At 42.9% G+C, this 22,317-nt stretch overlaps 1 protein-coding gene across 1 annotated transcript in view; it reads right to left on the reverse strand.

Moving 5' to 3' along the window:
- Nucleotides 1-8,869: 8,869 nt before the first annotated feature.
- MCTS1 (MCTS1 re-initiation and release factor) overlaps nt 8,870-22,317 on the reverse strand; it is a 40,989-nt gene continuing 27,541 nt past the window's right edge. The window contains exons 4-6 of the mRNA XM_073547582.1: nt 18,436-18,569; nt 15,833-15,900; nt 8,870-9,071 (exon numbers count right to left, since the gene is read on the reverse strand). Coding sequence (XP_073403683.1) covers nt 8,990-9,071; nt 15,833-15,900; nt 18,436-18,569 — 284 coding nt within the window. The 3' untranslated portion in view covers nt 8,870-8,989. The remainder of the gene's footprint in view (nt 9,072-15,832; nt 15,901-18,435; nt 18,570-22,317) is intronic.

Raw genomic sequence — 22,317 nt, forward strand, 5'->3', positions numbered from 1 at the left:
CTATGTTCTCTTGGATTGTAGGAAGCTGCCTCTGGACTATGACACACAAGCATGCTTTTTGACTTTTTTTTCAGTTAGGATGTCACAGGAAGATGACCATGCAGTCAATTCACTGCAGCGTTTATCACCCCCATCATCAGGGAGGCGGCACTGCCATCACCACTGTCCCCTGCTGATGCCCTGTTTTGTTACAAGGGGTGGTGATAGAGAAGTGCCGAAGCTACACGCATCTTTGGTGGCTGCCGAGACTACATACAGGACCATCCTCCTGTGAAACTCCCCTCAAACAAAATGACACAGCAAGCAAGTAAAAAAAACATATAGGGTAAAGTAGGATCGGGAATCTTGTAATTAAGAAAATTACAAAAGTTGTTAGGGGTTACAGAAATATTTATAAAGGGCTTTATAAACTCTGCATTTTTTATGCATAGATTGTTTAAAAATAATAAATGGAGGCATACTCCCCCTTCTAGGGTCACCGCAGATCCAGTACAGGCCACTCTGGAAGACTGCATCTGCTCCATAGTTGGTGTCTGCTCCATTCGGAAGTTACAGCACCACTAAAATCTGTGATTGGCTGCAGCGGTCAGATGACTAGCAGGTTGCGTCACTGGATATTTGCAGAAGACGCATCTTTCACCTGACTGCTGCAGCCTGTGCTGGGATTTCCGTAAGGAGCAGACACTGCTTCCAGTGCTCCACCGCACCCTGTGCTACATCTACAGAGGCCCTGAAAGAGCAGTATGCCTTCATTTGTTATTTTCAAACAATTCATATCTTAAAAAAAAAAAAAAATTGTACTTTTGGACATCCTTTTTAAAGATTCTAATGACAGACTTTTGTTTTACTTGATCTACGTAAAAGAGTAAATGTGTATTTGTGGAAGAACCTTGTGCACACTTTATTGGATGTGTTGGGCAGCTGGCTCTGTCCACTGACTAGGAGATAGTCTTTTCATGTCACAAGCGTCTGACTGAACTGGTCGGCGTGTTCTAGAAAAACCGTCGCTGTAAAGGTGTAATGGGTGCAGCAGGGCACATGAAAATACTGGATAGATTAGGAAGGGAACATAAGATCCCTAACCTTAATGGCTGAGCAATGAGGGTAATTCTAGGCATCCACTGTGGCACCTTCATCTAGCCCAGTGGTTCCCAAACTCCATCCTCACGGCCCCCAAACACATCATCTTATCAGAATTTCCTTAGCATTGCACAGGTGAGAGAACCTGTGCCAGTTTCTGATCCCTTGATGATAATTCCCCCACCTCTGCCATACTAAGGAAATCCTGATCCGATGGGGTCTGTGAGGACTGGAGTTTGGTAAACACTGGGACTCATTGCTATTTCTCCATTTTTCTGAAGTACTTTGCTCTGTTTAATGGCTTCAGCATTTGCACCTTATTTTCTATATATTTTGCTCCACTTTTTAAGGTTTTTTTTTTTTAAGGGTTTGTCCAGGCTTCTACTAAAATTCTGCAGTCACTCTGTGTGTGCGTCACACGTTATTAGGATTCTCCAGTGTTGCCAGCATGACTGGTTGGTCATGTGACAGCAAGTATGTGATTTGCATATATGTGGTCATGTTATGACTAAACATACAGAGTGAGGCTGGACACGTGTGTGTGTGTGTGTGATTTCCCTATATATTATATAGGGAAAACCTCCTTTCTTCTATTTCCCTACCACCTACTATAATATATAATTTTTTTTTTTGCCTTAGCCAGTGTGCAATTGCTAAAGGTAGGAATAGGACACAAACCACATAAAAAAGGAGGGAATAAAGAAGGATACTGTTAAGGGTTCTGGAAAATCAAATTACTGGTAAGTATCATTTTTTCCCATCCCTATGACGGCACCATATGAGACATGACAAATGAATCCTTAGAGAGGGACCACCGCTTGAAAAACCTTTCTCGCAAAGGAAAGATCAGAAGCATCTAAATTCAACCAGTAGTGCTTGAAAAAAGTGGACGGTGGAGACCAAGTTGTGGCTTTGCAAATTTGTTCAACATGGCCTTTTCTGCCCATGACATAGATACCGCTGTACTGGAGTGGGTTTTCAAATTTTCAGGAGCGGGGTGTCCGCCTTAAGAATAGGCTAGAGAAATTGCTGTTCTAACTCATCTAGCAAGGGACCCTATAGGTGCTGCCTGGCCTGTGTTTGAACCCTGAAAAATTACAAAGAGAGAAGTAGTTTTTTGCCACTCAGATGTGTTTTTTAAGTATTGTGTTAGACACCTTCTGGCATCTAGGGAATGGAATCTAGCCACTCACTTTTGGGTTATCACAAAAAGAAGGTAGAAATATCTATTGAGACCTATAAAATGCTTAAGACACCTTAGGGAAAAAGCCTGTTCTAGTCTAATGACCACTCTATCAGAAAGAATATAAGAGCAGATTAGGTTTGTAGGTCAGAATTTTAGGTTGTATATCTGCTAAAGGCTCAACTGGGTATCTAGTTAGGGCTTCTAAGACTAGATTAAGATCCCATGGTGGAACCTGACACCGAGACAGCGGTCTAGACCTGCCCAATCTTTTGGGAAACGGGACGCCAAAGTCTGATATCTGTACTTTGAGTTTTAACAGTCAGATCCAATTCCAGTCTTTTCTGTAAGAATCTTCTCCCATGGTACAGATATACCTACAAAGCGATTTATCTCAGAGAATTAAAAAAAAAAAAAAACTTCCAACCTGATCTGGGGGTCGGTCAGAGGATGGCACCACATACACTCAATGGGATGGTAAAGGGGAGATGAAGGCCCTCACAATAGGGCATGGGGTACTTTGAGCTTCAACCTGAGCTACTCCCTGCACTCCCCTAATGCCCTAAGCAGGTCCCCCCCCACAAACCTCGTCCCTCACTGTCACCCAACACTGCCCTGGCTAGTGCACTGGCCGGCAAGGGCGCTAGCATCACCACTGCAGATTGTACAAACCTGGGGTAGTGACAATTACGAGACAGACGAGGTAAAAACACAACTTAGCTTTAGATGACACTTCAGTTGACACCGCTGACAAGCTCCACACCGTAGAGGACACGGAAACAGGACCCCGAACTCCAGAAGCAGCTGATACAGTGCTGACACCAGAGAGCTGCAACTATAAGGCTGGTCTCCATACAATAACTCTATGGGCTCATGCACACATTGAGTATTTGTAAGCCAAAACCAGGAGTGGAACAGTCAGAGGAAAAGCATAATAGAAACATTTGCACCCCTTGTGCATTTATCACCCACTCCTGGTTTTGGCTTCCAAATACTGGGGTAAAAAACTCACCAAATACTGAATGTGTGCATGAGCCCTATCACCAACAATCAGCTGATGCATTAGGTGACTATTTAAAGGATGGTGTGAGTGGTCACCACCCACATCATCTGACCTAGCAGCAGCAACCTGCCAGCAAGGAAAACTGACATAAACCCTTGCTGGCCAGAAGGAAAAAAAAAAAAGCTACATTTAATTTATAGTGGAACCAGAGCTGCCATGAATCCAACAATGGATTGTGACACAAACCCTTGCATAAATCTTAGTTGTTACTTTCTTCCTACACCTCATAAGGATAGACCCTAGATTTTTGGAACCCCCTCCCCCCCTTGACTCCAAGAGCTGCCTCTCAAACACTATGTCATCAAATGGAAATTCTCAACCCCGGGCAAACCACTGGATCCTGGGACAGTAGGTGTGCAATTTCCAGGAGAACCCATGGATCCCCCACCACCTATAATCTAAACCAGGTAAACTATGTACTTTTGGGCCAAAAGGGTGCAATCAGGATCACTTTGGCCTGGTCTGACTGAATCGTCCTTAAAACTAGTGGGATCAGGGAGATTGGCGGAAAGGCATACTCTAGCTCCTGAGTCCATTTCTGGAGCAACGCATTCACCCCATAGGCGAATTCCCTCGATCTGGGGGGGGGAAATGGACATCTTCCTGTTGATTTTGGATGTAAAAAGATCTATCTGGGGCTGGCCCCATAGTACTAATATCTTTTGAAATGTAGACTGGTTTAGAGACCATCCGTCCAGACATGGCTAGATTCGCTTTCAGACAAAGACATCATCAAGGCAGACTATCAGTTGAAAGAGACAGGAGAGTCTCTTCTGCCACTGTCATGAGTCTCCCTCTTTTGGCCATCAGCAACCACGATCTTGTGCCCGTTTCTGTAAAATACTGCCATCCTGTTGTCTGAAAGTATTTTACATTTTATTTTTTTAGACCAGGTAATATCTCTACTATAGCCTACCTGACTGCTGTCAGTTCCTTTAGATTTGAGGAAGCATGTCTCAGAGCCGATGACCACTGCCCCTGGAGTGCTCCGTTTTCCTCATGTGCCCCCAAACGAAGGGACATGCATCCGTGGTGATAACCAATGTATTTAGAATCTCCCAGGAACTCCTTGTATATAGATGAAAGGGATAATGTGGATAAGGTCTGCGCTGCTGAATAATTGAAGGTCCAATGTGTTTCACATAAAGAATTCAACACATTTTCAAAGTCTGAATGACTTCTTTAAGAAATACCACATCAATACTATTAATATTCTAATACCTGGTATTAATGTGGTATTTCCTGATGAAGTCGTTCTGACTTTGAAACGCATTGAATAAACCATCATTCTTTATATGAAACACTTTGGACCTTTAATTATTCGACAGCGCGGACCTTACCCACATTATCCCTTTCATCTACCTAGAGTACGGTCACTTGCTGACCCGTGGATCTCTTGCAGCGGATATTTTTACACACGTTATCTATTGCTCCATCTGGTGAGTAGAATCTGACTATATTAATTCTATCTGCACCAGATAAAATGCTATTTTGCGCTGATCTCTCCAGCAGTATTTCGAGGGAATGCCCTGTAACAGATTCTCCCGACTGAGCCACCAAACAAGGGACTCCAGAGTTGTTTTTGACAGGTGTGCTCTCCTGTCTAGGTGTCTCATGTATTTTTTTTGGTTTCCAGAACCTCTCACAGGAGCATTCTGAAATGTGTTCCTGCCAATGCAACTGCCAGAAAGCACGACAATAGGGATGGCCATCCTCAGTAATCCTATTAGGTTGTTGATCAGACTGGAAAACATCCTCATTATTTTGACTATTTTTAACTCTGGGAGAAAAGACCTTTGTTTGCATGAATCTAGCAGAATCCCCAGAAAAACTTGTCTCTGCTCCGGAATCATACTTTACTTCTCTGCACTTATGAGCCATTTTAAGAGTTAGAATGTTGGTCACATGGTCTACTGCCAGATTGCAGTCTGATCGTAATTTCCCCATTGTTAGGAAGTAGTCTAAATATGGGATGAACAACAAGCATTTTTCTCTGATTTGGGCCCATATCTCCGCTATTATTTTTGTGAAAACCCTTGGGGCCTTGAACAACCCGAAGAGAAGGGCTTGAAGCTGAAAATGCTGCCAACTACCCTAGATATTTGCAGCCACTCTTAGGAATTTTTGATGTTTCTGAAAAATAGGTACATGGTAATACGCATCCTGGAGATCTAATATTTCCATGAAACATTCTACTGTTTCCATTTTGAACAGTCTGATTTTTAAACACAGATTTAAATCCTTCAGGTTAATTATGGTTCTTAAAGAGTGATCTGGCTTTTCTCATAAAAAGAGAGGACTGTAGAATCCTCTCACTTTTTTGACTCTTGAACCTGAATAAGAACCCTCTTCTGTAGTAACCACAGGACTTAAGTCTCCAAGGCCTGTTTTGCTACCGAGGACTGGATTTTTGCAACCTGTAATTTCCCTGGTGGCCGGTAACTGGACTCTAGTCCCTGACCTATGGTATTTAAGATCCATCTGCTTTTTAAAATCTCTACCCAGGCAGGAAGAAACATTTTTAGCCTGCCACCTACCTGAGGTCAGTCTTGCTGGTCTCTTCGGGGATCGGCAGGAAAGGAGTGTTGGTTAAATCCTTTCCCTGTCCTCTAGCCATTCCACTGTGGATCCCTTGTTCTTGTGGATTAAGATGGTCTTTTTCCTGAGGGAGAACAGGACCTCCTCTGAAAAGAATTAGTGGGAAACCCTTTCTTGGCATCTGCCGCCTTCTCCAGTATCTCATCTAGGACCGCCTCAAAAAGAAATTCTCCTTGATATGTTGTACTGCATAATTTATTTTTTGATTGCAGATCTCCTGCCCAGTTTTTTAACCAAAGAGCACGGCGAGCACAGTTGGATAGAGCGCATAAGGGGGCCGTGAGTCTCATAAGTTGACCATGGACAAATAGTTTGTTGTGCTTTCATTTTTTTCCTCTCCTCCTTCCAGGAACAATAACTTACATGTTAACTAATGTTATGTTTTGACAGTCCAAACGTGGTGAAACCAAATGTGTGTTATATTATTTTTTTTTTTTAAGGGGGGAAATTATAAATATCACAGTATTGCAATATACAATGAATATTATGGCATCCTATGACACTAAGCCAGTGGCAGAGCTTTGCAGAAGTGGCAAGATAGTATAGATGGGAGACTTCAGCAAGCCCCTGATTACCACGTAAAACCATTGGTGCGCACCAGGAACTGCACCATTTCAAACAACACAGTCAGTGGCAAATAAATGGTTAACATCTTTGATCCGTACCCAATGCACAGACAGGGAGAGAGCGATTAAATAGTGTCTGAGATTGGGGGGAATTCACAGATGCTGGCACAGAATGGATCTTTACTACATCTGCAGGTCAACTCAGCTACTAAGAAAGCATGAACCAGGCAAATAAGGTGGCACTCTCAGACCAGTAAGAAATGCAGAAAGAAGCACAATAAGATAACATAGTATATTACAAAGATTAGTAACTTTACAAAGCCTGTTCAATAATTAAAAAAAAAAAAAAAAAAAAAAGGAGTAGTTCCTCTTTAAGGATAGGGTCTAAAATGAGCATTTGCACAATGCAGGTTGTTTTAGGATTGACAGTCTCTCAGTGATTTCACAGCCTACTGCTGTGGTTCTGGAAGAAGAGAAAACCTGAAGAACCGGAAACAAAAGAAAAAAAAGCGAAGGAAAACTGGAACAAATACACAGAGCAACCAGGTCACTTCTCAATGTGCCTTAGAAAAATTGGAGCTCTAACAATTTTGGTTGCCATGCCAACTGCTCTACTTTTCCACTGTGCCTGTTTTTATCTATACTCCCATTATAAAGGTGGTGAATGACTAAACAGTGGCAGCGAGGCTAGGTACACACTAAGGCCAGCTTCTATTCGGGGTCATCATCTGAACCCCTAAAAAGGATTTGCACATCATTTTCTGTGGCAGTGTCCATCTTTTTAGAGTCATGTGGCAAGGCTGGTTAGAGGGTCAATACTGATTTTTAGGATAGGCGGCACTAGAGTTCCCATCGTCCTCCTGGCTGAAGATTCCATTTGCATATTTAAATGCCCTCAGGAGCACTGCAAGGCCAATAAGTCTCCTTACACCAACTTGATGCTCTCCACAAAGGAGAAACCTTACCCCCTTAAACCACCCATCAAAGGTCTCTCACCCAGCAAAATCAGACCTCCTGCTTTGCTGATGAAGACCAAAACAGCCCGAAACATGTGTGTGCAAATGGAGTTTCCAGGATGGCTTCCTATCCTAAGTCATGTGGCAAGGCTAGTAAAAGGATCAATACTGACTAACTATAATGCCACTTATTTGGGGGTAGCATTCCTTAAAGTCATGTTCTTCTCAAAAGGGGCCATTTGCATATTTATATTCCCAGAGAATCATTGCATGGCCAATAAGTCTCCTTATGCCGACCTGATTAACTGCTATCAATAGTATTTATCAGAGGCAGCAATTTCCTAAGCAAGGAAAGTACGCTTTTTCGCTTTTCAATATACAACCTGAAAGCGTTGTTCTGAAACTGCCTAGATTGCTGGATGCGGCCAGCTTTAGAGTCTCTATGATGCGGCAGAGGTAAAGCGCCCTGTGCATGAACATGTGCAAAGTTTAGGTGAATGGCTCAGGAATGCCACTGGTCTGAACTGTCATGTAGAAGTAGTGCACCGCCACTCAGCTGGCAGAAACCCAGGAGGTAGTGGAGCTGCTGAAGCAAAATCCTTCAACAACGATCTTACCATTTGCAAATTATTTCTGATACAGCAGAAAACCACTGACTCTTAGGAAGCGACTTTACAGCAGATCCGTGCGACGTGTACCAAGCGCGGCTTGTGATCTGAACCTTGAGAAGCATATATAGATGAAGACTGTTAACCAGCTGCAGGGGGGCTGTTGTAAAAGAGAAGATTAGTTAGTGGCAGGAATTTAAGAAGAAATGTCCTCTACTGATTCGGGTTTTTAATTTCTACTAGCGATATACAGACCTGCTTTATGAATTCAAGACTTTGTCTGCCAACCCTTGTTTATATATCCTTCAAGATTCCTTGCCAACGCCACTCTTTAAAACACGAGATCTTTAACAGCACTTAATTACACCATTTATCAAAAAGGATGGGTTTCTCGGAGTAGCATTACTAGATTACTGTATCCAGTAATAATACCAGTAATATTTATAATCTAGTGATAATACTCAGACGCATCAAATAGCTGATGGATGACCAAACATTCGACTGGCTGCCATCATTCCTGACTTCACGTTTTACATGCACGCTCAGTTCGGCTGTGTTTTGAATGGGGAAAGGTAGGAAAGCCGTCAGCAGACAGCTATGATGGTTCCAAATCCCCGATCCTTCTCTCCCCGACATCATCTGTGGAGGACCCTATGGCTATATAGCAGGCCCAGCGACTCTAATGTGAAATACTCGGATGTAGCACATGAGCCAATGGTTCATGAATACAGCATTAGACCAGGGACACCATTTTTACTGTCACCAGCAATTAGGAATATTACCAAACTAACAATGCGGAAAGAAAAAAACAAACAGAAGTAGTAATGTTCTTTATTAAGCAGCACAGACTGCAAATATCACATTCACCACACAAATAAAAAGTTACTTTCAAGTCCAGGTTACATCTGAGTGCTCATCAGTAGCAATACAGTGCTTCACTTGTAAGTCTTCATGTGCCACAATCCATCGTTCAAATAGTGAATATTCTCTATGCCAATTCCTTTATTGACTTTCTCGCTGCAAGAACAAAAGGGATATTTACTTAGCATCATGCGCATTACTCCTGTTCCTGGAAAGAAAAACGTCATGCAGAAAATCCAGTTGCTCGGTGCGTAAGACACACACACCCATTACACAGTGAAGGGGTGACCTATTCCAATAAAGTATTCACGGCTGTGAAATGTATTGTTGCATAAGACTTGGGCCAGGGTCACACGGCTAACATTCACAGTCTGAGGACGGACCTCCTGCAAGTCTCCAGATCTGAATTCAGCAGCCTCATAGGCACACAGAGAAATGTAAAGTTAATCGAGGATGGTCCCCACTCATGTCCTCATCTCTAAGCCAGCAGCTACGAAGTGTGTCTCAGTCTGGAAGACATGACACATCCACACCCTGAAGTGACTGCTCACTACTGTCACTGAAAACTGTAATACCACATTTCTAACTGAGGTCGCACTGCATGGAGAATGAGAACAGGGCTCTTTCATAGCTTCCAGATGATTGCGAATGGTCCTAGCAGGAACCCTGTAATCAGCGATCCTAATAAAAAGGAATTATCCAAGAAGGGGCTGGGAGCCAGGACGGGACAGTTGTGTCCCGTAACGTTAAAGCTGGGAGCCCAGCCGTCCAGGGTCTATGGGCTGATAATCTCACAGTAGTGGAGGAAAACAGGGCAGCATCAATATGGTAGCGGCAAACTTCGTGGGAACAACCCTAAACTCCTGAAGAGAGTTGGGCAGACCAGTCAAGAAGCTATGGTACCGAAGGCGATGTTATGACCCTGCGATATTACTGGAGAAGTGATGGACAGTAAAGGGAACCAAATGGTGATGTTTTGTGAAGAACCTTGTGTTGTTTCTGTGACTAAACTGGACAAGCTGAGTAAACTTGTTGTGTTAGGCCGGGGTCACACTAACCGACGCAAAATTCGGTCAGTATTTTACATGCATAATACGGATGAATGGCCGCTAAACAGTGCTCCGTATGTCATCCGTAATCAAGGTGTGGTCGCGTATTTTGCGCATGTAAGCATCCGTATGTAATCCGTATGGCATCTGTATGGCGAGATTTTCTCGCAGGCTTGCAAAATGGACATATAATGGAGCCCTATGACAGGGTTTCTAAAAGAAACCAAAGAATAGATATAGACACATAGAATATATATATATATATATATATATTTTCTATGTGTATATATCTATTCTTTCTTTTCTTTATTAAACCTGTTACTGTATAGCGCACTGAATTGCCGGCTTTTCTAAAAGACACCGGTTGTGTATTTCTCGCAAGTCACATGTGTGGTCCGTGTGTAATCCGTATTTTTTGCGCACCCATAGACTTGCATTGGCGTACTATGGGCGTAGTACGCAGGGCTGTGGAGTCGGAGTCGGAGCTCATTTTGGTGGAGTCGGAGTTGGAGTCGGTATAAAATGGACCGACTCAGACTCCTAAAATATATAATAAATTGGGTACAGTAATTCAATGCAGGATGTGCTGAATATTTTTTCATAGGAGTTTGGGAAAGTTATGAAATGTCCTATAAATGGCTGTTATATTCCTGATCTAAGGCTACATTCACACACAGCGTTTTTCCTGTGTTTTTTGAGGATACGTTTTTCAGCTGCAAAAGCTGATCATCTTTTTAAAAAACTGCATCACCTGAAAGGTTTTTGAGCTCATAGATAATGTTTTCAATAGCAAAAGCAGATTAGAAATCTGCTCTATCTATCCATTTATCCATCTCTGTCTATCCATATCGTATCTGTACCAAAAAGAATGAAAACCGGGTACTATCTAAATATCTTGATTATTGGATCATAAAAATGATTAAATGTCTGAGGTTCACATTGTACTACAATAAATTTTTCACTTAAATATAAGCAATATGTGTGGGAGTCGGAGTCGTGGAGTCGGAGTTGGAGTCGGAGTAAGGGAAATTGGGGAGTCGGAGTCGCAGGTTTGGCTTACCGACTCCACAGCCCTGGTAGTACGCTGACAATCGCAGCATGCTGCGATTGGCACGGAGCGTAGAATACGGATGAGAAATATACGGCTGGTGCGAGGGACCCCATAGAGAATCATTGGTCCGTGTGTAATGCGTGCTTTTAGTGCCTCTCACTCGGCCGTATTCCTCGCCAGTGACCCCGGCCTTAAGGTTGAACTTGGACTCTGACTGACATTGCGTAATGCTGAAGGAAAAGGCGGCCCGGCAGTCCAGGGAGGACCCCGTCTTACAAGGCTCATTCTAGAATGCTGTTACATCACAGGATCAGCGGAATGTCACCTCTTATGACATCATGAAGGATATAGAAGCAGCCGCTCGCCCGGAACTCCTTTGAGGGTTATAGTAGGAGCTGAGAGATTTTGTGTGTATTTATATTTGAACAATGAAGAGCAAAAATCTGAGAAAAATTCATCCTGTCATCCTGCAGACAGTAACATCCCATCTGCACATGTTAATCACAGGATGAACACTGGATTTCTAATTCAGAATTTTAAAAATTATTGAAGAAATCACAACTTTGGAGAAGTACATAAACTTCCTGCAAACGAAAATTGAGGAGAGGACAATCGACCTTGAAAACCTAAAAGTGACTGAACCTAAAAAAAATAAAAAGAAAGAGATGGTTCAGATGGATCAGCTTGAGTCGAGCCACCGATAAGAACACCACTAAGATAACAGAGTCTGGGAAGCATACAGAATTCACAAAGAATTGGATAGTAAAAATGAAGGAAATCAAATAATCGTTTGAAAACACACTAGAAGAGAAGAAGACAGAATTGGACTCAATAGAGGAAATTTTGGAAGAGACCATAGAAAACAAAGCAAACAACACCACTATCAAGAGCAGGCTTCAGTCCTTCATTTCCCGTTTCTGTAACTTCAGGATCTAAAACATGTTGGAACCTAAGCAGAACTGTACAGGATGGACTAAAAAGAATGAAGAAAAGGAATGATGAAAAAGAATGAACATAATAACTTATAGGTCCAAAGAGATGGAGAGGAAAAAGCCACTTACCACCTGGCAACAAATCAACACTTACAACCCAGAAATCAACCGACACCATCTATAAACCAACTTCCACTTACCATCTGGAAAACAACCGCCACCAACCGCCACTCACCATCAGGCAACCATCCGCCACTCACCACCTAACAACCAACCGCCACTCACCATCTGATGGCAACCAACCGCCACTCACCATCTGATGGCAACCAACCGCCACTCACCATCTGATGGCAACCAACCGCCACTCACCATCTGATGGCAACCAACCGCCACTCACCATCTGATGGCAACCAACCGCCGCTCACCATCTGATGGCAACCAACCGCCGCTCACCATCTGATGGCAACCAACCGCCGCTCACCATCTGATGGCAACCAACCGCCGCTCACCATCTGATGGCAACCAACCGCCGCTCACCATCTGATGGCAACCAACTGCCCCTCACCATCTGATGGCAACCAACTGCCCCTCACCATCTGATGGCAACCAACTGCCCCTCACCATCTGATGGCAACCAACTGCCACTCACCATCTGGCAACCAACTGCCACTCACCATCTGGCAACCAACTGCCACTCACCATCTGGCAACCAACTGCCACTCACCATCTGGCAACCAAGTTCGACTTACCATCTGGCAACCAACCGCCACTCACTACCTGGCAACCAACTGCCACTTGCAACCTAGCAACAAGCAATGAGGTTGTTTAACCAATTTTATTTTTTATTAAAGATAATTTTGTGTGACACCCAAATAAAATTTTTTTGGTCTCTAAAAAATAAAAATAAAGGCATTATCCAAAGTATATAACTACCAGATCCAGGGGCCATCGCTATTGCTAAAAATCCAAGGCACCAGCCCAAATCTTCTGGGAGTGTGCCCCAGATCTGCAGTGAATGCCACTTTGAACTGTTTTGGAGCAAGCATGACAATGACACCAATACTGTTCAATCCTGTGCTAAAGTCGGGAGCCAGCCATTGGCTCCCTACTACGTCTGCAGCCTACAAGGCATTAGCGGCAAAATGACACCACTGCATTGCACCAATCTGCTCTTGTAAGAATAGGATTCAGTGGCTGTGAACATTGGGGAATTAGATTAGGTGAAGGTGAGCTTTACTTTTTTGCAGTGACTGCTGAACTTTGAAGGTATAATTTGTGGAGGACGCACTAACGGGGCACTATCAGCGAAGGGCGCACTAACGGGGCACTATCAGCGGAGGGCGCACTATCAGCGGAGGGCGCACTATCAGCGGAGGGCGCACTATCAGCGGAGGGCGCACTATCAGCGGAGGGCGCACTAACGGGGCACTATCAGCGGAGGGCGCACTAACGGGGCACTAACGGGAGTTTTAAAACTGGAGTGGACTCTGAAGAGGAACTATTTCTGGAGGGGGCACTAATAGGGCATTATTTCTGGAGGGGCTGTGATGATTATTATTCTTTAAAGGGGGGTCTAATGGAGCATTATTTCAGGAGGGGTCACAAAACATTAATGCCAGAGCTACAGAACTGAGGGTAGACACAGGCTGAGGAGTTTACGTAGGTTGGGAACAGGTGGAGCTGATGCTTGAAATGTGAGGAGTATATTGTGTCTGTGTTACAAACACTGCAGAGAAAAGTGGTCTAAAATCAGTCATGTCAGTATGGGCCATGCGGGAAAAAAAAACAGGAAAGTGTGTGACTCCAATCAGAATGAACGTCACTTGTCAGTCACCATATATGTGTTCTGTAATTACTTACACAGCAGCAGAACTGGTACTCACCATTATATAATTAACTAGCTGAAGAGCCCGGCGCTGCCCGGGTATAGTAACTAACTACGGTTTGTTATAACAAATTATGATTGAACATTATACATACATACATATATACATATACATACACACACATATATATTATAATATATATATATATATATATACACACACATATATATATATATACACACACACATTATTATATATATATCTGAGTGCATAGCCCCGCCCACGCCGCATAGCCACGTTCACTATAATATCCCACATCATTCTGTCAGCCAGAGTTACCGGACTACTACCCCTAATATCCCACATCATACCGTCAGCCAGAGCCACCGGACTACTACCCCTAATATCCCACATCGTCCCGTCAGCCAGAGCCACCGGACTACTGATATCCCACATCATCCCGTCAGCCAGAGCCACCGGATAACTACCCATAATATCCCACATCATCCCGTCACAGCTGCCGGACTACTACGTCTAATATCCCACATCATCCCGTCAGCCAGAGCCACCGGACTACTACCCCTAATATCCCACATCGTCCCGTCAGCCAGAGCCACCGGACTACCAATATCCCACATCATCCAGTCAAAGCCACCGGACTACTCCCCCTAATATCACACATCATCCCATCAGCCTGGGGTCAGAACCAGAGCGCTGAGTGGAATAGCCCTAACTTCTATACCAGGGATCCCTTTAATAGAAGCCTGGGGTGAGAATCAGAGCGCTGAAGGATTTACCCTAACTTCCATACCGGAGATCCCTTTAAGAGGCCTGGGGTCTGTACCAAAGCGCAGAGTGGATTTGCCCTCACTTCCGTACCAGGGATCCCTTTAAGAGGGGCCTAGGGTCAGAATCAGAGCGCAGAGTGGATTTGCCCTCACTTCCATACCAGGGATCCCTTTAAGAGAGCCTGGGATCAGAACCAGAGCGCTAAGTGGATTTGCCCTGACTTCCATGCCAATGATCCTTTTAATAGAATCCTGGGGTCAGATTCAGAGCGCTGAGGGATTTGCCCTAACATCCATACAGGAGATCCCTTTAAGAGAGCCTGGGGTCAGTACCAGAGCTTTGAAGGCAATTGCCCTGACTTCCATACCGGGGATCCCTTTAAGAGAGCCTGGTGTCAGAACCAGAATGCTGAGTGGAATTGCCCTAACTTCCATATCGGAGATCCCTTTAAGAGAGGCCTTGGGTCAGTACCAAAGCGCTGGATGGATTTGCCCTAACTTCCATACCAATTATCCCTTTAAGAGGGAAGATGTGCCTATTGGATGGAGGATGTGTATATGGGCACGGGAGGGGGGGGGTAAGAGACTCATTTCTGTGGTGCTCTCTGCTCCTTTCTGGGGGCCAGACCAGGGAGCTTATGTTCCCAGGGATGCTAGATTTCTCTCACCATGTCAGTGTCTGCTGAGGTGTTTTCTGGAGTGGGAAAACTGTTGCTCATAGCAACCAATCACAGCTCAGCTTCTTTTAAACAGCTGTGGTGAAATGACAGATGCTTAGTTATTGGTTGGTGCTATGTGGAGTGAGCTTGGCTGACACACACATGCTGTTGCTCATAGCAACCAATCACAGTTCAGCTTTTTTTTTTCTAACAGCTCTGGTGAAATGAAAGATGCTTCGTGATTGGTTGGTGATACACACACACATTCAGTTTTATATATAGAGATATATGGCCGGTTATATTGGCCTTTTTTTACAGTATTTATATAAATGTATTAATAGTTTGATTGTGCAATTCAGTTACTAAAGATTGAAAATAGATGTGTTTAATATTTTCAGTAACGTGTCTTTCTCCAGTGTGTTTTGCAATGTTGAAATGTTATTTATTCGCTATGCAGTGGGCATGGTGTGGCGGTATTATTTCAGCCTGGTACAGTGGTAATATTGGCATCAATGATTTTTGAATAATGTTTTCTCAGTAGAAAATAAGTGTTAGCTACTCCTCAAAAATGTGGACTTCACAAAATAGTACCGAGTTCTCAGCAAAACTTACATATCATCCGCAGACATCTTCATGACCCCTACACACAGGGCGTGCTGTTTTCCCTCTGCCATTATTGCCTATTGGAAAAGGTTAAGGAATCCAAAACAAAAGTTTGTGAAGGTTCAGTCAATACGTTCTCTGGATGAGTGCAGCCATGTTCAGGCTCAGACACATCTTAACTAACAAAGTTGCACTCCAATGCTGCAGCATGCAAACATTAAACATATGAATGTTCTCATGCTACATTGTTACAGAGTGCAACTTTGTTAGTTCTGTATGGAGGTGGCTGCTCTTTGTATGCACCGGTTTACACCAGTTTTCTGTTTGGAAGTGACGGACAGTCTTTGATATTCAAATACATCTTAAAACGGTATATAAACATAACATTGGTTGCAGCTCATTCACTGCCTACCTCATGTAAAGCCATGTTAACTTTATAGGGAACGAGTGGCAACAATAGGATTCTTCCACGTGTGAACAGTCAAGAGACATGTCTGATATTGATCCGAGTGTCGTATCACAATCAGCAATGAAAAGAAAAAAATCAGACAGCACTGAAAAACTTCCAAGTGCAATCTATTTATCATGGACTGCTAGTGAGACGAAGGTAAAGAAAAGTATTTTCTCATCTGAACTTAGATGAAATTCTGAACAAAATACCTGGTGAAACGAAGAGCGGCCCTCTGAACAAGCCCTTTGTCAAACACCACACATGATCCTTTTACAATTACATACAAACTCTTGTAGTTCATCTCACTATTTGCAAGCAGACGTAAAAATTGACGGGGGCAGAGCAGGACCCAGACCCGAATGTTCAGGCACCTGTCCGTAGAAAGCCATATAGAAAAAATTATGTAGTCAATTGACTGTCCACTTGCACAGGGCAATCATGACAGTGCACACATTGCCCAAAGTCACAAATCGGCAGTCTGCAGTTACACATAATATAGGCAGAGTTGTCTTCTTTGCCTATACGATACACTGCAATACTGTAACATTGTGTGCTCTAAAATTACCAGTCTCCTATGAAGCCCTGCCATATGCTGGCCTTCACAGGAATGGTGTCAAGGCAGACAGACGACTTCATGTGGCCCCCAAATGCAAATGACCACCCATCATCACTCACCGATCGCATCGACTCTGAACTGACAGCAACTATCTTGGATTCTTGGTAAATGCAGCCATCGCACTTACTATAGGTATTTTAGAGGTTCATCTGATTGGAGCTACTCTTCAATTGCATCAGTTATTCTCGGGTGCAGGCTATGCCAGGTCATCTTATGAGCCATCTCCATATAGTGGTGGCACACAGTCACATGGCGGCCGTCAGTGGTTAATGAGTTCTTGTCAGCCATTGTTATCCTGCAAAACGGCTAAATGTGTTAGATAGGAGACCCAGAAAGGTGTCTAAACACTCCTCTGCGTAGGGCTATAGTAGAAGAATGACAGGGAAAGTGATTAATTCAGAAATTGTGCTACCACAAGTGCCCAATGGTCATTTCCACATGCTTATGTGCCCGCCTACTTGTGCAGTAAGCCATTCCCAAATGTCGAAGCGACTAGTGTAGTGTCCTAGATGGATCAACCATCACTGAAGAGCAGAGAAAAGAGGCAGTACTTCAAAGAAACCAAGGGCTAATCAATGTGTCCTGGATTGCCCATGGGGCACTTGTGGCAGCATATGTGCCAAAATATAGAGTACTACTTAAACCTGTACATGATGTCTATCTAAGGCCATCATTAGTTTGGCTTCTTAGATATACAATCATGGGTTATAATCAACCTCCATTTGAGAAAGCATGGCGTAACAACGGCAAAACGTGCGTCGGGGTTGTGTGTTAATTATTGGGGTGCACCTCAGCATTTGGTAAGATGCCCTCATTTTTACCTACTAGTATTTATATGATGGTTGTCCAATTGATCCATTTTGGAGCCTTTCATATATTTTCCCCTTGCTGACAATGCTATTTTTACTTAATACGATAAATCATTGATATTGTCAAAGGACATATTTTATATTAAGATTTTCTTCTTTGTTTGCATAAAGATGGGGAGTTGAGTGAATGGTCTCTGGAATGTTAAGGGCATTTTTTCCAGCTTTGATTCTTTAAGGAAATGCAATGGATTTATTGCTGAGTGCCAATCACTGGTGTCCTTAATTGTACTATAAACACGTGTATGTCTTTTTTACATTGTTTATGTGTTTCAATAAAGATTTTTTGTAATTACCTTTTTAAACGCTCCTTTGGTTCCCCTTTTTCTAATGTGTTATTTTTGCACAGAAGGAAAAAGGGGAATTTTGTACTTTGATCTGTTTGATCAGGGTGGGGCTAGTCAGGAGAGGGAAATTCTAGAAAAAAAAAAAAAACTGCAGCCCTAATTTTTCAGAACTTCTGCCAAAATAGCAGCATAAAAGCTTTCGTTAAGCTGAACAATTTTGGAATTGTGCAAAAATTTAGCATCTTTTGGCATTTTCACGCCAGTTTCTCCCAGCTCTGCCGAAATGAGCGGAGCAGGGGTGTGACGGGAGCGTGACATCACAGCTAGTCCAATTTGTGACGAATAGTGATGAGCAAATGTGCTGCCTATGTCTTCCTCTAGATAAAGGATACAACCACCTTGTCCGAGGCTGCCGGGTAAAGCTTCGCTCCAGGTGACGTTAAACCAGGGCACATGATATTGGCTCCACTCAGGACAAATTTTATTGCTCCTTTATCAACTTGCTGATGTGGAAGGATGAAAGGATCTAGAAAAAGAAAAAAAAAGCTAAACAATATCTATCGGGTCATACAAATAGTGGCCCTGAGACATTTCTGCAGCCCCATAAGTTCAGACCCCCATGATCTACCACCCTTCTTTGCAGCCCACAGAAAAGACAATTTGCCCTTTATCCACCAATGTTTTTCACAAGGGAGATGCAACAAGCTGAGGACAGATTTGCCCTTTAAATATTATTTCTATGCTATGCAACTTTAAACATGTATTTTCTTGTGAAATAACAGAATAACTTTTCATCTGCGATGTTTAATCTGTAAAAACTAAAAAAAAAAGTGGAAAGTGCCACACCTTTATGAATACATTGCTGGGACACTTATCAATATAGCAATAGTTGTCGACTTTTAGGATTGCAACATTAATTACTGTTGTCTATGACACAAACTACACAAACAATACGGACCAAGAAAGGGTTAAGCTTGCATGTTCCCAATCAGACCGGACCATCGCCTATTCCAGACTACACCCTGAAAAACATTATGATTCAGACACATCCAGGACGCCAATCCCAATTTAACCATTTAAAGGACACAGCAATTTTCTCTCTTTTTTTATTATTTTTTTTATGTCTGAGGTGACATCCCCATTTTTATCCAGTTGTCAATGCACCAATAAGAGGGCAGAAAAGTCGTACTTCCATTGGTAATCATTTTGGGATAAATACAACTTGTGTATTACACTTTACTACATTTATGGAAGGAGTTTTAAAATAAAAACATTTCCCAACCCCATACAGCATAAATAATTCATAGCCTTATAATGCGGATTCAATTTAATTATGACAATAGCAAATTTATATATTTAAAACACAATAATTACACCTTCAAAAAATTGTTTGTGCGTCTCAGTATTTTAAGAGGCGTAGCACTTATGGATTTTATCATCATTTTGGGGAATATATGATTTTTGATCACTTTTCATTCCAACTTTTGCGGAGAGATCATAAGGTGACAGAGGGATCTGGGGTTGTGTAAGGAGTTAAGGCTTTATGACGCTTTGTATATAATGCAGATGAAATTGTCTTGACTTTCAGGTCTTTTTTAGGGGTTCATATAAATTACTACATCATTTATAGGCTTTTTGCTGCTGAAAATGTGGGGGGAAAAAAGTTTTTTTTTAAACTCTTCTTATAGACATGTGAATAAGTAACGTGTGCTCTATGCCATGTAGGCACACTGGTTTTTTTTCTAGATTTACAAATATTTAATAGTTAAAAAAAGAAAAACTTGGGTGGGGACATAAACTGAGCAGTTTAAAAAAAAAAAAAAGTTATCACTGTAAATGAGGCATCCATTGGAGCCCAGGTACCAGACATACATCCCCCCCATTGTGTCCCAAGTCAATGGCAGAGCTGTTCTAGATCCACAAGGGCTCGGCATCTCTACTATGCTGGATATACACCTGGAAATATGTGATTACTTCTAATTTGCCAATGCTTCTATTCACTACTTGGAACTCATTGTGCGCCAAGTAACCTGAAACCATGAAGCCAGATGCAGTTAGTGATAAACTCCATCTGTCTTTTCACCTTGGTCCATTACTGTCTCCATGGGTGGTGGAATAGGTTGATTCAAAGGAGAAAAAAAAAGTTATTAAAGCACCACTCCAGCATTTTTTTTCACTGCTGTAGTGGTGTGTGTAAGCACACTGCCCTCGGTCATATACTCACCCTCCGGCATTTTCACTGTTTTTTTGGAGCCGCTCCGGTCGCGCAGACCTTCTTGTGAACTTCTGACTGGTCGGTAGTCAGATGCTACGTCACAAGCTCTCAATGCAAGTCTGTGGGAGCCAGAATGAGACTTATATTGAAAAGTGACCTCCACACCGTTCCGTGAAACTGTAGCGGGCAGCAAGTCACAAAAAGAAGATGGACCGCAGCGGTGGCCAAAACAGACAAAAACGCTGGAAGGAGAGTATCAGACAGGGGACTTAGATTTTCAGCACCACTCTGGTGGTGAAATTAAAAAATGCTGGAGCGGCGCTTTAACCCCTTAAGCCCCAAGGGTGGTTTGCACGTTCATGACCGGGCCAATTTTTATAATTCTGACCACTGTCCCTTTATGAGGTAATAACTCTGGAACGCTTCCATGGATCCCGGTGATTCTGACATTGTTTTCTCGTGACATATTGTACTTCATGTTAGTGGTAAAATTTCATTCATATAACTTGCGTTTGTGAAAAAATGGAGATTTGGTGAAAATTTCGTAATTTTCCAAATTTTAATTTTTATGCCCTTAAATCACAGAGATACGGCACACAAAAAACTTGATAAGTAACATTTGCCACATGTTTACTTTACATCAGCACAATTTTGGAACCAAAATTTTTTTTTGTTAGGAAGTTATAAGGGTTAAAAATTGACCAGCGATCTCATTTTTGCAAAACCATTTTATTTTTACGGACCACATCACATTTGAAGCCACTTTGAGGGGTCTATATGAAAGAAAATACCCAAAAGTGACACCATTCTAAAAACTGCACCCCTTAAGCTTCTCAAAACCACATTCAAGAAGTTTATTAACCCTTTAGGTGCGTCACAGGAATTTTTTGAATATTTAAAAAAAAATGAACATTTAACTTTTTTTCACCAAAAAAAAATACTTCAGGTTAAACAAGGGTAACAGGAGAAATTGGACTGCAAAAGTTATTGTGCAATTTGTCCTGAGTACGCTGATACCTGATATGTGGGGGGGGGGGAAACCACTGTTTCGGTGCATGGCAGAGCTCAGAATGGAAGGAGCGCCATTTGACTTTTTCAATGCAAAATTGGCTGGAATTCAGATCGGACGCCATGTCGCATTTGGAGAGCCCCTGATGTACCTAAACAGCGGAAACCCCCCACAAGTGACCCCATTTTGGAAACTAAACCCCCCCAAGGAACTTATCTAGATATGTGGTGAGAATTTTGAACCCATAAGGGCTTCACAGAAGTTTATAACGTACAGCGGTACAATTAAAAAAACAGGATTTTTGGTTGCTTACCGTAAAATCTGTTTCTCGGAGCCTTCATTGGGGGACACAGAAACCATGGGTGTATGCTGCTGCCACTAGGAGGCTGACACTATGCACAGAAAAAGGTTAGCTCCTCCTCCGCAGTATACACCCCACCAACCGGCACTAATTTCCTCAGTTAGTGAGAAAGCAGTAGGAGAAGTAACAAAACAGAATGAAAACAGAACAGACAACTCAACTGTAATCAACAAACAACCTAAGAACAGGAGTTGCAGAATATGGGAGGGTGCTGTGTCCCCCAATGAAGGCTCCGAGAAACAGATTTTACAGTAAGCAACCAAAAATCCTGTTTTCTCCATCACTTCATTGGGGGACACAGAAACCATGGGACGTCCCAAAGCAGTTCCTGGGGTGGGAAACAAACTTCCATCAGGTCAGCGGACTCACCACCGCCGCCTGCAAGATCCTTCTGCCTAGGCTGGCATTCGCCGAAGCATAGGTGTGGACCTTGTAAAATTTGGCAAACGTGTGGATCGAAGACCAGGTTGGCGCTTTGCAGAGCTGCTGCGCAGAAGCTCTGTGGTGCACCGCCCAGGAGGCACCCACTGCCCGGGTAGAGTGAGCTCTAATTCCCGGAGGGGGCACTCGATGCTTGACCCGGTAGGCCTCCAAAATTGCCGATCTGATGCAGCGAGCAATGGTAGCCTTGGAGGCCGGCTGACCTTTCCGCGCACCATCTGGAATGATGAAAAGAGAGTCTGTCTTCC

The sequence above is a fragment of the Dendrobates tinctorius genome, unplaced genomic scaffold, assembly GCF_039654945.1.
Source record: "Dendrobates tinctorius isolate UK_male_01 unplaced genomic scaffold, ASM3965494v1 ptg000154l, whole genome shotgun sequence".
NCBI lineage: Eukaryota > Metazoa > Chordata > Amphibia > Anura > Dendrobatidae > Dendrobates > Dendrobates tinctorius.